Here is an 18533-nt window from a genome sequence, read left to right on the forward strand (position 1 = left end):
AAAACATGTACATTTTTTTTACCATCGAGGAAGTCATATTGCTTCTCAAAATAATAAGCTTTGACAAATTTTAAGTAAGTAAATGTTATTGTTGGGCGCTAATTGATATTCACTTAAAAATATGTCAGAGTATTCAATGAGATTACAATTTGTTGAACTATTTTTACAAGGAAAGTCTATTTCTTTATAATTAGTGAAATAACATTATTTCTCAGAATAAAAAGCTATAATTATGTAACGTTATTGTTGGGCGCCATTTGAGACAAATTAAAATTCACTTATAAATATCGTATGTTGGAGTATTTAATGAAATTACAATTTCGTGAATTATTTTTACATGAAGAGACTACTTTTTTGTAATCAATGGACTCACATTGTTTCTCTGAATAATAAACTTTAACAAATAAATTCTGAGTAACCAATATTAATGTTGGGCGCCATTTGAGACAAATTGAAATTCATTTATAAATATCGTATGTCGGAGTATTTAATGAAATTACAATTTCTTGAATTATTTTTACAGAGAGAGACTAATTTTTTTATAATCAGTGGACTTACATTATTTCTCAGAATAAAAAGCTTTAATAAATTTTGAATAAGAAATGATATTGTTGGGCGCCATTTGAGACAAATTGAAATTCACTTATAAATATCATTATCAGAATAGTTAATGAAATTACAATTCTCAAACTATTTTTACAAAAAGAGACTACTTTTTTATAAACAATGGACTCATATTGTTTCTCAGAATAATAAACTTTGACAAATAAATTTTGAGTAACCAATGGTAATTTTGGGCGCCATTTGAGACAAATTGAAATTCACTTATAAATATCGTATGTCGGAGTATTTAATGAAATTACAATTCTCGAACTATTTTTACAAAAAGAGACTACTTTTTTATAGTCAATGGACTCACATAGTTTCTCAGAATAATAAACTTTGACAAATACATTTTGAGTAACCAATGTAAATGTTGGGCGCCATTTGAGACAAAATGAAATTCACTTATAAATATCGTATGTCGGAGAATTTAATGAAATTACAATTTCTTGAATTATTTTTACAAGAAAAGACTATTTATAATAATCAGTGAACTCACATTATTTCTCAAAATAAAAAGATTTGACAAATTTTGAGTAAGTGACGTTATTGTTGGGCGCCATTTGAGACAAATTTAAATTCACTTATAAATTTCATGTGTCTGAACATTTGATGAAATTGGGTTGTAATGTTTACAATTTCTTGAACTGTTTGTACAAGGAGAGACTATTTAAAGAACATAAGACGTATGACTTTAACACGTTCATCTCTACATTCATTTCAGTCAATAATATAAACTCATTCTTGATATAATTTATAATAAAAAATCAATAGAATTTATTTATATATTTATTTATTTAATTTTGTATTTGAGGAGGTTATTTGTCAAATTATTACTGAATTCTATAGAAAATAAAAATACAGCTAGCATTATAAATATTAATAAATTTGAATACAACTTATTTTAAATAATTTCAAGGGTATATGACGGTAGACAAATATTTTAAGTACACGTCAAAAAATAAAGATTTATGGAACAAGGACTAAAATAGTAAAACAAAAGATGTACACGTAAATAAGGAAATACTTAAACATATAAATAAAGAAACCGATTGATTGAATCAGATGTTAAAATTAGAAATATTCACGTATGAGTGTAGATTTAAATAAGAACTGCATTGGTGTGATGAGTGGGGATGTCAAATTGGAGAAAAAACACCTACGTGCAAAAGAGCAATAACGATCCTAGTTTTTCCACTTTGGACTGCTATGGTGCTTATGGTGGTGGTTTTAGCCATAGCTGCAGAAGACGAAATGTCACCTTCCAAAGTGCCATTGTGAACAGAACCTTTATCCATTTCGAAATAATGTGTGGGGTACAATCACAATAAATTACAAAAAACAGCACATAATCACAGTCATGAGGAACTAAATGAACACAACGATTTGTAATCGGAAACACAACATAAAAAATATATAAATCGGATGAATTGAGTTTTTGGCAAGTTTTTATTGTTGCGTGGTATTTATTTTTGTCGGTCAAGTCTACGCGGACTTGTTTCTTGCTCGAAACCTGCTCGGGGGAGCCGCGGTACACACTGATTCAAGTTTCGCGTTCGGCCTCATGCTAGTTTTACAACATTCAGATGACCACATCATCAGCAGGTTTGTCGAGTGCTTCTGCTGGTCGGGTCGGGCTCGGTGAGTCTGTCTAATGTTCGTCGCGCACCGTTCAAGATAAACGTTTTTACGTGATATTTGCTAATTGCTCAACGTAATTAATGACACATGCAAAGTGTTTTTAAAAAATTACCACGTATCGCGAAAGGAATCAGTTATCTGATAATAAATTTACTGTAATTTTTATTGCACACAATACATTTTAAATATTTTTTTCATCAAATGAAACATTGAAGCATATCGTTTAATTGTGTAATTCATGAACTTATATTATAACATAATTAAGAAAAAAAGTATAATAATACAATAGTAAAACATTTCATTTAATTGCAACTTCTAAGTATCAATATTAATGAATAATTGAAAAAATGTTGTTTATTTAGAATATTCATAAATCTCAATAAATGAATATGCTAGTAAGTTCAATTAGATAGTTCTTTTTAATATATTTTTTAAAAATTATGTTTCCTCATCATCAGAATTTTTCACTAATAATTTTTGATGCCAAACAATATTTATTTCATACTCAGTTTTATGGTTTATCATGAATGCAACCTATTTACGTCCGTCTGTTCTCTATTTTGTTTCTGAAAATAAATTTCGGCAACTGTGTTTATTACAGTTTTAACTTAGGATGTGTAAATTCACACTGTGCTTTATTTTTGGCATACGTATCATTCTTATTTATAGACTGTTCTGATTACAGTTCAGGGTAATTGAACAATTTTATAAATCGAAACTTGCTTTATTAATTTCATAAAAATTGAACATTTTACTATTAATGTATGTATTTATCTAACAACAAAATATAATTGAAGATTTTTCACTTCTAATTTTAATTGAAGAAGTTTCTTCAATAATTTGATAATTATATCAAAATATTGAGATATATAAATATTTCAAATATAATATTGTATCTAGTAGAGAAGATAGAGACACATTCAAATTAAATTCTACCACTTAATTCTCTATTCATTTTTTATTTTCAAAACACGTTGAGGAAAAATTATTTTTTTTTTATCTAAAGTAACCTTTTAATTTTCATATATTTCGTCTGTAAGTAATTTATGTTTATAAACTAAAATACGAAGAAATAAATTTCCTTTAACCCAGCAAGTTTGATAGAAGGCGAAGAATGAGTTTAAGGGAAGCTAGTTTCTTATTCAGATGAACTGGTACAAGATGAATAGGAATGTCGATACCGTGGTACATTATTGTATGGTTTCAGAAGGGTTGAATTCAAAGATCAAGGACAGGACGTTAACTTAGAATAACAAACTGTGAAAATCATAAATTTTGATTTTATGGAACCACTTCATAACCACAATAAAGCAGAATTTGAAAAAGATATTTAGAACCATTTTTAGGTATTCTTGATGACAAGGGTGAGGAGGCGACATGGTGAAAGGCAAAATGATCGTTAGTTTCAACAACACAGCTGCATTTTGAAAATAACCAAATTGATTTGTTGCCTTGACTGTCAAGAACTGGTGATCTAACTCCCATTGAATATGTGGAATATGATGGGTAGACAATTACAAAGTCTACTCATTCCTCTACAAACTCCAGCTGCACTTCGTCACTAGATACAGTTAGCTTGGGTTGATATTGCTCAAAAGGAAATTGATCATCTATTATTATTATTTTTCAACATTTAACTATCCTTCAAAATTTAATCGTTTAGTTAATTTACACATATACATAAGAATTTATTGTTTTTGACTAAATACTTGTGAATATTCAGATTTCTGTGTCACTTAATAAATTTTCCTCAATAATATTGACTAGTTTTTAATTGTTTTATTACTACTAAAATTGTCATCACATCTAATCAGAATAAATTATGATAAAAATTGAATCTGTTTTTTATGACTTTTCCTAGATAGACAAAAAATAATAGTTTATATCAACTACATATTTAACAAATTATTAATATTTTTTTCTCTTAGTTTTTTACTTAATTTGTTATGTTAGCCCCATCGCCCTGAGAATGTTGAATAGAAAGGTATATTATAGGCAACCCAGATTACACACATGGGAGTTCATTGGATTTATTATTTATATTTAATAAATTTTACACAAGAATTCGAATATATATTACTTTTATTATACTTGGTGATATATCCAACATATTTAAACTGGAGGCAGATCATCGTATATGGTTTTAATGAATATGCTATTTCTGTTTAAATTCGCCTCCAATGTAAAGTTGCCAAATTTCATATTAGGATTTTATTTTTTTTAATTTTATTCATAGTTATACGTATATATTTTAAAATTAAAAATAATATACAAAGGGAAACATGAACAGAAATCTAGAATAATATATTTTAATATACAAATATTTCAATTAATATTTATATGTTATGGTATACAGTCTACTGCCCACATACACAAAAATATGCGAAGTATAAATAGATAAACCAAACATACAAATTCTATTTATAAAATATTGCACTAAATTATATAATTATTGTACCTATTAATCCAAATGAATTGGTTTATTAAGTCTTTTTACATATAAATGAGTAGTAAATATTATACAAAACTATATTTTATTACAATATATAAAAATGTTTTTTTTTTTATAAATTTGTCTAAAAGTCATCCAAATAATTATAATTATTTCTGGAGATTTAAACTGAACATAGACGTTTAATATCTCACTCAAACATACTTACCTTAATATTAAAAAGTAAGTCACACACATGTTAATTCAAACAAGACAAAATAAAAAATAAAACATATATTCAAATAAAATACAAATAAAAACAAAATTAAAATAAAAACAAATATTAATTACACAAAACAGACATATAATAAAAATAAAACATTAATAATCGAAACTTTAAATAAAAATAAAATATAAATATTTAATTAAAATCATAAACATTATGTAATTGTGTAAGTGACACCAGAGCAGCTTGTGCACGTGCGGCAAGCTTTCTATATCAAAATATACAGATTATAGTTAGTAAGCATAAAAAAACAAGACAATAAATATCGTGTTCACTTTCTTCTACGCAATGTACCTACTTAACTAATAAGTTAATTAGTCTTATTACTGAATATATGAACGATTTGTTTTGTTTTACTGTTTGATAAAATGTAATGCATGTTTATTATAATTCGAATTCTTATATTACATAATCTCAGATTTCTTAAGTTGTCATAAGTATTAAGTGCATATTTATGTAAACAAAATATTATCACAATTTTTTATCCGAATGCACTTAAAATTTAATCCGATCATTTGTAAATAACAATCAATTTTTAGAGATTATGTCGAGGAGATCATCAGATCGATTTGCTGATAATTTATTTGCTATTGATGTTTACAATATAAAAAGTGTACAGCATTTATTAGTCGATAGGTCATACTCATATGCATTTAAAATTTGACTGAACCTTGGCACATAAGATCACATCTTTCCAGATTTAAATTTTGTCCACGTAAAATTAAATAAATCCCTTTATAGCTTGTTTAGTAACTTTGTGATACGTTTTCCATGCTCCATCATCACAATAGCCTACCTCTTTAATTCGTCTCTTGTATTCTTCTTCGTCAACACTTTTATCGGTTGATATAACTTGTTCGTTTCCCTCATCCGTCCCTACTCTTATGATTTCCTCTCTACTGGTTGAACCAACCGCATTTTTATCCTTGACAGTTTCAGAAGACAGCACAAATGACTTCACACCCATCGTGTGAGAATGTTGTACCTTCAAATGGGTGGTTTCGATAACTTCATGAACAATTTTGCCAGGTGGAACTTCAGGTGATGGTTTTAGCACAGTCTTGGGCAACGGCAATTGGGGAAGACCCACTGCAAGTACCATTTTTTCCTTAGATATGTTGTCGCGTTTGTCTTCTTTATCGTACTCCCACCAAGGAGCATAATGTTCACACTCTGAGGCTGTGTTATATGAAGACGATCGTGAATGCTGTATCGTGCATTCTGAGGCTGTGTTGAATTCCTCATCTGATTTTAAATCTTCGGATTTTTGAGTCTTCTAAAACAAAAACAAGAAAAGTTTGTATTATTATATTCTCCCGTTAGTTGTCATTAGGTTTGTGGTATTTAAACCTTAATTATTTTAAATTTTTGTTATTTAATTATTAACTTATTTCATATTTATTTATATATTATATAACATGTTTTCAATTTCTGGAATATTAATTTTATAAAAATAACACTTGACATTTGACACACGTACACATTTTTATTTAATATTTGTTGCATTGATAAAATATATAGATTATTATTGATAAGGGCATTTGATTTTTGAATTGGATTTGCAACATGACACAATTTCAGTTTATAACTGTGTTAATATTACTATCTTTTACCATTTTGCATATTATTACCAATAATAAGGCGTGCAATTTATTTCTAAACTTGTCCCCTTCAATCTATTAATTACCTATATCTATAATTGTAATTAGAATTTAATGTCGCATTACCATATTATTTAACGTTAACATAACTCCTAAAAAATAGAGCTGTTGTAGTAAACGAAAGCAATTTACTGAAAATAGTCTAATTTATGTAATAAGTAGAGACAAATAATTATATATTCAAAACCTTTCACGCAAATTTTACTTTATATACCACCAACGAATCAATTATAGTCAGTCAATTTTCAGTACTCAACAAATACACATAGGTACCAGATAATCATGATTGGTAGAATTGTAAGTAAAATATTTAAATAATAATTTTAAATTTAATTAAATAATTATTAAATCATAATTCATAGAAGAAATTATATTAACGGTATTGTTAATAATTTTTTAAGCTACCCCTTTTTTGAATTTCTTAATATATTCATTATCGAAACCAAAAATAAATTTGTTTTCTTTTGGCAAGATTTATAATTAAATTAAGTAACAGTAAAGTTTTATTTATTGACACATTACATTTGCAAAGCCATTACATAAAATTAATAACTTAAAAGGTATGTAAATTTAAATAAACAAAATAATATCTGTGTCATTTACTTTTAATAAATTATAACTTTCCATTAATTAGCATGCATTCAAAATATTTTATTTTTGATGTGATTATCAAAATAAAATGTTAGTTTATAAAGTATTTACTTTCATATTTGTTTTGTTTGGTGTATCTCTATAACTCCGATTATATCTCAAATAATTTAAGTTCGTTACTTTACAATAAATATTTTAAATATTAATTTTATACCAAATTACAATAAAATAATGAAAAGTGGTATTAATGTCATATTTACATTTTTCAGGTCCTAGCTTTTCTAGTCATAGCCGTAGTCGCTGTAAATGCTCAATTAGGCGGACATGGATTTGAACTAGAAGGATTAGGAGGAGGTGGAGGCGGAGGTGGTGAACACCACCACCACGCTCAAGAATATATCGACTACAGGGTATGAAAATAAATAGTATATCATAATTTTAATTATTTACAAATATTGTTCGATTTCATAATCATTTTAAGATGAAGGATATCGTTTAAAAAGTTTACACATTGTGACCCTTTTTGAATATTTCAGGCACCACCTCATTACCACTGGGATTACGCAGTCCACGACTTGAAACACCACGACATCAAGAACCAATGGGAAGTCAGAAAGGGCAAGGAAGTAAAGGGACGTTACGAACTTGTCCAACCTGATGGTAGGAAAAGAATCGTAGAATACGTCGCCGGTAAACACGGAGTTGACTACAAAGTAAGATACGAAGGTCATGGTATCCATGGAGGCGGAATCGGAGGACTCTCCGGAGGCGGTGGTCTCTAAATTCAGTATTATGCTCTGTGGTTGATTTCTATCATCTTTGACTATGCTACCTATGTCGTATTTTGTTATTTAATTTTATTTCGCAATAAAACAAGTTGACGTTAAGTGATGTTTTTATACCATGCCATTAAAATGATCTTCAGAAATAATTAAAATTAACAATTTAACTTCGACAAAACTTACATCTCCTCCTGATGTTGATGGCTCGGTGTCCATGATTCTCCTTAGAAAGCTTCCTGTGCTTAAGTCTTCAGACAGATCGTCACGGGAATTACTTAGAATGGAACAGTCTTGTTGTGCACTTTGCAAAGTCTGATCAAGTTCCTCGGCTAATCCGGTAACCTCACTCAGTCGTTCGGATATGGCCTCAACAGCTATATCATTATCTTCCACCGAGTCAAAGGATTCTTCTTCTGAACATGGAAATCTGCAGGAAATCACAACATTTTTTAAACCAAATATATAAAAATATGATATATGTTAATAAAATCAAAATATATGTAAATATTTTATTTAAAAAATATTTTTTATTTTGTTAGTGGTTTTATTTACGGTTAGATCAAAATATTTAACGTTTAATCTAGTTGAATCAAACAATCAGAAAGATAAAAAATTCAAAAATAACAGGATATCATTATTTTTTTTTTGTACGAAAACATAATCAATGTTTTTAATAAATTTTGTAAGTACCTAAATGTATTAATTGGAATATTTTAAAGTAGTCGAAATATAATTTATCATGCCCACCTGGAGAACACCTGAGAAAACAATTAAGAATACTTATTGATATTATCTATAAAGTGATTTTTAAAAATTAACTTAAAAATATTAATAAATATCAATGTACTTTTTGGATGAATATATAATATGTGCATAATTAATGAAATGGTAATCCTCAACTATTTAAACATTAAAATTCTTCACTGTTTATAATCTCCCATATTTTAAATAAATTTAACGTTGTTTAAAGTTGTCCTACTGAGCATTATAATACGATTCAATCCAAGATGACATAAATGTGATTGTTCTAGAATTTTCGCCTAAGCTCACGGTTTGAATATCGTATTATTTTGATTCGTTTCATATCAAAATAACATGAGATTACAAACAAGTTCAGATAGAACTTGAGATATTGACCCTAAAACACAAACTAAAGTACTTTTTTAATTTAAAGGTTCAAGTTATTTAAACAAATAAATGTTGTGCCTTTGTAATAGAATGTAGATTAAATATTATTTTATTAAAACTAGTTTGTCGATACAGTCAAATGTTTGAAGTATTATTTTAAGTAGTAGCATTCGCCATAATAAATAGTCAATGTACTATACTAAGTACTTTAAAAGTTATTTAATTGAAACCAATGAAGATCATATTTTCTTAGATGAATTTTCAGAAAACTTTTATTAATGCTTGTTATAAACTGTTTCTTTTTTAACCATTTTTGATAATATATTAGTTAAATTAAAGGAATTTAAATCATTAGTGGTTAATAAGAGTAACTAAATTATTGTAATAGTAAGGAAACAATAATTTTTTATCTGATTAACATCCAGGATGCATTTGACGAGACAATAATAATTTGCAGTGTGTTTCTAATGAATAACAATTTAAATTGAACCTTTAATTTATATAATAGTCAATGTACTATGCTAAGTATTTAAAAGTTATTTGATTGAAACCAATGAAAATCATTTTTCTTAGGTGAATTTTCAGGAAACTTTTTCACAATATTATGAGATATTCTATTTAAATAGGGAAGGCAATGAATAATCTATTAATACTTGTTATAAACTGTTTCTTTTTTATCCATGTTAGATAATATATTAATTAAATTAAAGGAATTTAAATCATTAGTGGTTGGTAAGAGTAAATAAATTATTGTATTAGCAAGGACACAATTTTTTATCAAATTAACATCCAGGATGCGTTTAACGAAACAATAATAATTTGCAATGTGTTTCTAATGAATAACAATTAAATTGAATTTGTATACTTAATAATATAGGATATATAAAGTAAATATTCTTTCATATGATTTACTACAGGAAAATGAAACATTTTTTAATAACAGTCAAGAGCATGGAAATTTGCCAAAGTGCATCTGTTAAATAAATACATATTTATAATTTGTAATCTTCTCAAAGTTTCCCATAAAAGTTATTAATCTTATTAAGACACAACAAGTGGTTAATTATGATTATTTTTTATCGGTAAATCTAAATCGTACCATATTCTAATTAAGACATATTAATGTATTATTCTTAATAAAGAAACGGATCATTATTAGAATTACATTTAGAATTAAAAATATTTAGTCATCTCATTTATAATTATGAGTTAATAGTTTTTATTCCATTCATTTGAAAACATATTTTACTTACACTCTTACGTGTTGGAGTTTAACTTGGGCCGGTCTAGTCGCCACTGCCACATTTATCCACCCCACCACATTCAGTTTCAAAATTAGATTCAAAAGTATATGAACTCAGACATGTACTTTACGTAAAACGAATACTATTGCCTTTAAGTTGGTTTCAACCATTTCAACTACAAATTCAATTTGAATGAATAGAGGCGCGTCTTTATTTACTACAGTTTTATTTTTATACGATAAAAAATGTAAATGTAAGATGACATCCCAAAATTCAACACAATCTTAACAATCATGTGATGAGTGATTGTAAATTTATTAGAAAAATGATTACTTGCATATTGTTGTTAATGTTCCAATTTATTTTGTGACCCTTCAAAAAATTTTCATAGAGTAATTTTTAAGGGGTAAACACTTAAATTTATCAGTTATTTTAATATCAGTAATAGAAAATTTTCAATTTTATTTTTAAAAATTCCATTGCAAACATTACAGATAAAAAATATCTAGTAGTATTTTGTTTATTTATTTTTTTAATAAATTAGATTTTTCCTATTTCATGTTAATGGGAACAAAGTTTTACACTTGACTTAAAGATTTAACGTAAAGTAAATAAATCACATTTGCTTTATATGAAAATTGGTGCTACATAATACAATACGATATAATTTAATAAATAATATTTAAAATATAAATTAGAAAATTTGGATTTAAAAGTACAAATTGTTATTGTTATGTAAAATATGTAATACTCACTGCTCTTTAAGTCTGGTTCTCAACAATCTTCCAAGTCTGACCATTCTGCCAACTTCAACTAACAGTTTTTCTCTACAATTAAAATAGTGAGCAACCCTTGATTTTTTCTTCGTTAAATCCATTAAAGGAATTGTGGCAACAGCTTCGCGAAGATCCCTCAATTGGTTGCACTGTTCTTCAACAGACCGATGAAAAACAGCGGACACTCTTAATCTTGTCATTTGTTCTTGACTCACGCTGAGAAGTCTTTGCCAAGAATTTTTGAGTTTTTGATAAAGATTATTGTGTTCCTCTAAGGGTAGTTTACATGACTGTCTCAAAACTAAAGAAGCGTTAAGTAATTGACATCCATAGTGAAAAGTATCCTGTAAACATACAAATTATAATTATAAATTATCTATGATTTCTTTAACAAATAGATTAATAATTTTGTATTTTTGTAGTTATTTTCATCGATCGATTAGAATAACTTTCTAATAATTCTCCCAAAGTCCAAAGATATAAATTATAAACAAAAATTCAATATTAAATGGTTGTTTACAAGTTAAAGTTCAATTGTCAATTTTAATATTTTTATTATCAACTGACATATGCATCTATATTTTATTTATTTATTTCGCATAAAAAATTTATATTTTAAATATTGTCTCACCTTTGCGGTCTCTTGAAAAACTTGATGTTCTTCCTTCTGAGATTGAATTTCATAAACGGAGCATCCCACATGACAGTGATATTTAAGCATAACTTGCAACAAATCATCCAACCATTGGACGGCTTGATTTGCATCCTTTTCGTAACAGTCGATGTGTGTGATTTGTTCCAGAGTTAATTTCTGTAATTCGACACTGTCGCTAAAAATATTTTTTCTTGCTGTGGTCGCGTCCAAGATGTCTCGAATGTTTACTATGTCTTCGCTGTAATCAACTGTTATTTCTCTGCCCAAGGCGTCCTTAACCGGCATAGACAACATATCCGACAACTTTTCTCCTTCTTTTAGTAATTCTCTTTCTATTGAATCTAAAAATATGTACAGACAAATTATTAATATGTACTTACTAGCAATTACTAAAATGTGTAAAATAGCTTACCTAAATTTGCTTGACTGTCTTGAAGTTCTTTTAATTTAAGACCTGCCGTTTGAAACTCGATAACTTTATTGCCCATAACTAAAGAGTCAAATACTTCTCCGGTTTTGTCGAAGTATTTTGCCACCAGCCTAAAGAATCTCAAAGAGGTAATCAAAATATTTCTTCTACGTTCCAATCTTAAAGCAAAGCTTCTACATACAAAATCCATGAAATCTTTCTGAGACAGTAAATCCTTGTGTTGTTCAGTTAAGTTGTCTTTAGAGAAACAATTAATTTTGTGAATGATTTCAGCATAAGCCCCATATGTGTTCCAACACTGCAGCTCTATGGCTTCATGTTCTCGACGTAATTCCTCCGCAGACGAAACGTCATATCCAACTTTGTGACGTGAATTGAGCAAAGTTTCTGCATGCCCCAAAATCCAATTCGTTACCCTAACAACTCCCTCCTCTAAGTGACTTAAATCTTTGGCATTGACAAAAGTTCGCTCCATACTGGACCAGGCTTGTTCAATGGTTTGTTGTTTCTTTCTAATCGTATCTAAGACATCATCTATTCTTTCTATTGTGTCTAGCACGTCTTGTGGCGTGGAAATTGACTCGAAATCTTCCGTCGCAAATTTTCTAGTGCGAATTTCGTACTCGATATTTTGAATCAGTTCTCGACCTAGAATTATAAATTAAAACTCTAAAAAAATTGGTTGAACCATTACAGAGAATATTTTTTACATGCACATAGTTCTACACACTCCTTTCAGTCCATATATGTACAATAGTTAACTGCAAAATTTTCACAATTTGTTACACTTGATGGAAACTTGAATGATTATATTTCAATACCAATTTCACTGTCTGAGTCTTAAATCTCACTTTCTTCGCCCGAAGCAATGAACACCGTTATGTATCTTTCCAGAGACTATCATACCGAAGTGGGTTCTTCAATTATCCATATTAATAGAATAAATAAATCGTTTTAATAATTATTCAATAAAATTCACATTTTGCAGTAACGTAAATTATAAATAAGACAAAACGGGAAACTTTCTTAGCTACTTTCGTTGTTAGAACAATCTGGGCGTGTTAATTTGAATTATTTTATTTTAAACTGTTGATGTTCATCTGGGTCATTTTACGTTCTCAAAAGTTAACGGTTTTATCAAGTTTTTATTAACAATTAAACTAAAGACAGTTAAACGTAACTTCCCAAACTTGTTCCGTCGGCGATTCTTGTTCTCACAATTATAGTGCAAAATACTTCAGATTTTTTATTAGATTTTTTTAATGTGACTTGGTAGTTAAATTGTTTATGATCTAACTATTTTCTTCATTATGGAAAAATCTAAAGTTAAAAAATTAAAAATTATTGTGGCGCCCAACAAATTGGCAAAATTTATAAAATCCATAAATATAAAGTGAGCAAGACACAGATAACAACAAACTTAAACTGCCTCTGATTGTCTCCATAAATCAGTAGATATCAGGGTAGTTTTATCATTTGGAAATTACTCCAACTGGCAATATCCTTTTACACAACCTTTTTTAAAGTTCACAACATAAAGTCTAAAACGACTTACTTGTAAGAATATTTTATTAGAATTTTTTAATGTGACTTGGTAGTTAAATTATTTATGATCTAAACTATTTTCATCATTAGGAAAATTCGAAAATTATTTATTAAAAATTATTGTGGCGCCCAACTAATTGGCAAAATTTATAAAAACCATAAATATAAAATGAGTAAGACACAGATAACAGCAATTTTAAACTGCCTCTGATTGTCCCTATAAATCAGTAGATATCAGCGGTAGTTTTATCATTTGGAAATTACTCCAACTGGCAACATCCTTTTACACAACCTTTTATAAAGTTCACAAGATAATGTTTAAAACGACATACTTGTAACAGTATTTTTTCCATTCATACTTTATTGCCTACCTGTTTCCGTGGCATTGTGGACAAGCATTTTAGCCGACTCGGCCATATCGGCACTGGTATTTATTGCATCCTCAAATTGACTAGCTCTTAACGTTTGACTTCTAAGTAAATATTGATGCAGCTCCTCGAGATCTTTTAAGGTCGTTTCAACGTCCGCGTAGAAATCTTCCACTTTCTAGACAAACATCAGAAAACAAATTAATGCTTGATAATGTGGATACTTAACATTTAATCGTATTATTCTAATAATAATCATATAATTGGATTAGTTATTTATCTCATAATTTACATTTTTATAAAACTTTTCTCCAAGAAAAATATAGTCCAGTTTTTAAGTATTAGTAATATTTATTATATTTTTACTATAATAATTAAATTCAATTTTTAATTAATTTTATCAATAAAATATTTGTTTTATTTTGGAAATTAATAGGTTTGTTAAATTAACTATTTTCATTGTAAACTGACAACAACTCTTATTTTATGGTTATCAAGTTAAGTAAAAAATTTCTGTAATATTACAATATTGTATTGGCAAGTCTCTACAGTTAAGTAAATCTTCAATTGAAACAGTAAAATAAATTCTAACCAGATCAGATCAATTATTATAGCTTTGTCCATTATACCGGAACAAATTTCTCATTTTATTTCACATGGGAATACGCATTTTAATTTAATCAGTTTCTGTGGTAATTGTCGTTTACATTTGAACAAATTTTGAATGAAACATACAATAGTTACATATGTGGAATGTGGCGCAACTGTATTGAATTGAACACAATATTGAGAGTGAACGTCCGCTGGAAATTAAATAAAATGGATTTACAAAGGACGTGCAACATATTAAAAAAGGTCACCACATTAAACCCACGCAGTGTGTTGACTTTATTTGTGGTAAATATTCAGTGATGATATCAACTTCCGAAACAACTATGATCACATTTTTAAAATGCTAATTATGTATAAAAAATATAATTAGAAAAGTCATTTTTTATAATATTTATTATTAATTTATAATTAAAAATGTTACATACATTGTTATTAATTATTTTTGAATAATGAAATTATATTTTATTTTAAATTTAGTTTCTTCCCAATAAATTAAATGATAGAATTAAAACTTATATATTATATTCTATAAATATTTATGAAGCTGGAAACACAAACTAAGAAAATTTCTGGGGGTTATCAACATATAAAGTTATAAATTAATTATGTAGAATAAAAGTTTTAATTTTATCAACTAGTCTCAATGAAAATTAAATTTAAAATTATATAATATGCATGTAGATTAATTATTTGAATTAATTGACCTGCCTAAATATTAAAGTGGAAATAAATAGTATCATTGTCAGAAAATTTCAGACCTAATAAATATAATTAATCAACGGATGTAATTTTTAACTAATATATTATGTATAAAATAATTTCCGCAATTTCTATGTATGCATCCGGAACATTGGCTGATTCGACTTAAAACATTATGGGTCATACCTGTCTGTTTTCGATCCACTTGTCGTGATTATAGATGAAATTGCCGCCAAGTTCGTGTAGAAGCTGTGACTGGTCCACAAACTTGTTTAAGCGGGATCGTGGAATGAAGATAACCTGAAAATGAACCATTAATTATGTTAAAAGGAACCAGATAATTTAAAATAAATTGAGAATTTTTGCTTTAATATGTAGTGAACAAGACAAACAGGATTAAAATTCTTGAGTAGAAAAAGATTAAGTAACCATTTTTATTATATTCTTGCATTTGATATGTGGGTCATGATATCATAATAATTTGTAATTTTTCCCTGCTGAATTAAAGCAAAATTCTCAGTTGAGAAACTGATAAGAATCCACATTGAACTCATATCTAGGCCACGATAAATTCAACAATATGCACACAATGGTCACGTAGATGCAGTTAAATATTATTGCCTAGGTGTAGGTTTGATAATGACACTATAATATGTGTAAATTAGTAATTACAAATTATGATTTTAAGATTTAAAATTCAAATAATGACTATTTGTTATTTACTTAGTGAGCAACATTTAATTTAACCTGATTCTCCTTTTTAGGTAACGATGTGCAATTTTCCACTCTTTGTTTGTCCCAGAAAGCATCGGGCCTTAAAACAATTAACTGGGCTAGTTCGTCGGCTTCAAAGACAGCCGTTACTTGTTTTATACACGATCTAGCAACTTTCCAAGGTCCTTTTCTTGCATCTAGGATTGTTGTAATTCCTCGTGAACGACTCGTTTTACTGTTAAAGTTAAATCCATTAATATTTACATTAGAATTAAGCAAAAACTAATTTTAATACATGTATTACGTCCAGCAAAATTTTAAGCACGTACCTAAATATGGATAGTAAATAGTGGAGTGGACGAACAATATCCAGGGGTGGTGTCTCCGACGGTATTGTAATGGAAATTATTGGTCTTCCTTCCTTATCATGTACCCCTGGTAAAATGACGGTTTTACCATGGAGACATGATAAGTCGAGGCGGTTTTCCATCACCTGGAACAAAATATAATATGAATTTATTTATTACATAACAATATTATCGAGTAAGGGTGTTATTTTGCTTATAATTAACAGCCGCAAGACGCGAAGAATGCATATGCAAAATTGTATCACCTATTATTTAAATCTACAAGTCACTATTTATTACAGACATATGCAAATCTGTCGTGAAAGCCTCAAAAGTATAATCGGTCTCTCCACTCCCAATATGTCAAGTCGCGACAATATCTGAGGTCATATGCGGGGTGCGGCGAAAATGTCAATATATTTCTTTAATATTGGGTATCATCAGTTTATTATTTTATACATGTGTCTCAAGGAAAATATTCGATTTGGTTTATCTCAAAAATGATCTGTTTTTGTGTGATTTTGGTCGAATACATCGAGAAGACTTTAATTGGGCAGAAAGATCCAAGCACAATATTTGATATTTAAATACACATATTTATGGAAAATCACGTAGATACTCGAATTGAGAATGCATACAAGTTACGTGAATTTGTACACGTGTCATGTATGGAATATTGAATTAAATTTTTGTGGAATTTTAAAACGACAAAACGTGTTTCAACTTAAATTAGGATAAAATTAAAATTACCCTAATTATTAATTTTTATTATTATGAGTGATTTAAATATTAAAATTTAATAAACACAAAGTTGTGGGACACTAGAAATATTTTTTTTTAGATTTTAATAATTTGAGAAACATTCAGATTGGAAATGAACAAGTTGAGACATTTTATTAAAACTAAATAAAAATTATTAAATACTGATACTAAATAATTTCAATTAAATATTTTAATAGTTTATATCAATTTTGTTTTGTATTTTATGCACGTTTTATGTAATGTAAATCATGAGATTTCCTATAAAACTATAAATAGTTGGATGTACTCATCATTGTTTTTTCAAATATTTCAATAAAAGATTAAACATTTTCCACATGTTCTAAAAATAATTAATGACAAAAACATTCATTGCATAATTTTACTTTAATTAATATTTATGTAAACTAATTTGAATTTTCCCCCAAAAAAATAGGTAAGCATTTTGATAAATTAGAGTTCGTAAGTTTTTAGAGATTATAATTAAAAGCAACGTGACCACCACAAAATTATAAATAAAAATGATTAAAAAATATCGTAATTCAAGGCTGACTTGCAAAACTTTAAAAATTGCAAATAACTAAAATTTCCTTCCCTTTGATTACTAACAATTAGACTAACGACAAATAAATTAAATTATATATAAAAACCAAACGAATAATTAACGACTTTGACCTTACCTACAGTATTAATTGGGTATCCAAATACTATAGCCTAACACACATGGTATACCGACACAGAGACTCATGCACTGGCACTCACGTGGTACCTTCACCGGTACCATCATGGTACTGAGTTGGTAGTGTCGGCAAGAATTGGCCACACGACCTACCTATCGATAGGTTCTGGGCTTGGAGTGTGTCAACACAACACAGCCTTTGCTACTTGATGTTTGGTTTTTCAATAATAATCTGCCATCAATGAACATGACTATTGTTTTTATTATCGCTTTGCTTTGTTACATATAAAATTATGTTACAAGTTGTTGTTTATACCTCTAATATTGTCTATATACTAATTCAAAAATGTGTTTTTAAGAGAAAGATAAAAGTAACATTTAAAACAAATCTTTATTAATAATAAAAGTTCTATTTCATATTTTATGAACTGATTTGATGAATAAATTTCTTACAATAAAATAGTCTGTGAGAGACAAATATTTTAAAATATATATATATATATATATATATATATATATATATATATTATTATAAGTATCTAATATTTATATTCATGTTATTTAATGGAAATATCACTAAAA

General features: G+C 27.8%; 2 protein-coding genes across 8 annotated transcripts in view; one reads left to right on the top strand and one right to left on the bottom strand.

Annotated features, from left to right (window-relative positions):
* Positions 1 to 18060, bottom strand: part of LOC109600781 (titin) — a 53346-nt gene extending 35286 nt beyond the window's left edge. Inside the window, exons 1-10 of one of the 7 annotated variants that reach the window (XM_020016959.2) lie at positions 17953 to 18060; positions 16496 to 16659; positions 16200 to 16401; positions 15639 to 15752; positions 14145 to 14319; positions 12211 to 12876; positions 11775 to 12139; positions 11123 to 11487; positions 8179 to 8422; positions 5758 to 6237 (exon numbers count right to left, since the gene is read on the bottom strand). In XM_020016959.2, coding sequence (XP_019872518.2) covers positions 5758 to 6237; positions 8179 to 8422; positions 11123 to 11487; positions 11775 to 12139; positions 12211 to 12876; positions 14145 to 14319; positions 15639 to 15752; positions 16200 to 16401; positions 16496 to 16656 — 2772 coding nt within the window. In that variant the 5' untranslated portion in view covers positions 16657 to 16659; positions 17953 to 18060. Of the gene's footprint in view, positions 1 to 1766; positions 2112 to 5757; positions 6238 to 8178; positions 8423 to 11122; positions 11488 to 11774; positions 12140 to 12210; positions 12877 to 14144; positions 14320 to 15638; positions 15753 to 16199; positions 16402 to 16495; positions 16660 to 17952 lie in introns of those variants that run through there. The other 6 variants (XM_049963404.1, XM_049963403.1, XM_049963402.1 and 3 more) reach the window with 6 other exon arrangements.
* On the top strand, positions 6805 to 8100 carry LOC109600774 (adult-specific cuticular protein ACP-20-like). Its single transcript, XM_049963407.1, has 3 exons — positions 6805 to 6919; positions 7483 to 7623; positions 7750 to 8100. Exons 1-3 carry the CDS (start codon positions 6905 to 6907, stop codon positions 7993 to 7995), a joined length of 402 nt encoding a protein of 133 aa, XP_049819364.1. The 5' UTR covers positions 6805 to 6904; the 3' UTR covers positions 7996 to 8100.
* Positions 18061 to 18533: the final 473 nt, after the last annotated feature.

Source organism: Aethina tumida, chromosome 2, assembly GCF_024364675.1.
Source record: "Aethina tumida isolate Nest 87 chromosome 2, icAetTumi1.1, whole genome shotgun sequence".
Classification (NCBI taxonomy): Eukaryota; Metazoa; Arthropoda; class Insecta; order Coleoptera; family Nitidulidae; genus Aethina; species Aethina tumida.

What these genes read in the sequence shown, in the direction of transcription:
- LOC109600774 (XM_049963407.1), top strand. An exon ending in AAGAATATATCGACTACAGG is followed by an intron (nt 7,624 to 7,749) that starts GTATGAAAATAA and finishes TGAATATTTCAG; the next exon opens with GCACCACCTCATTACCACTG.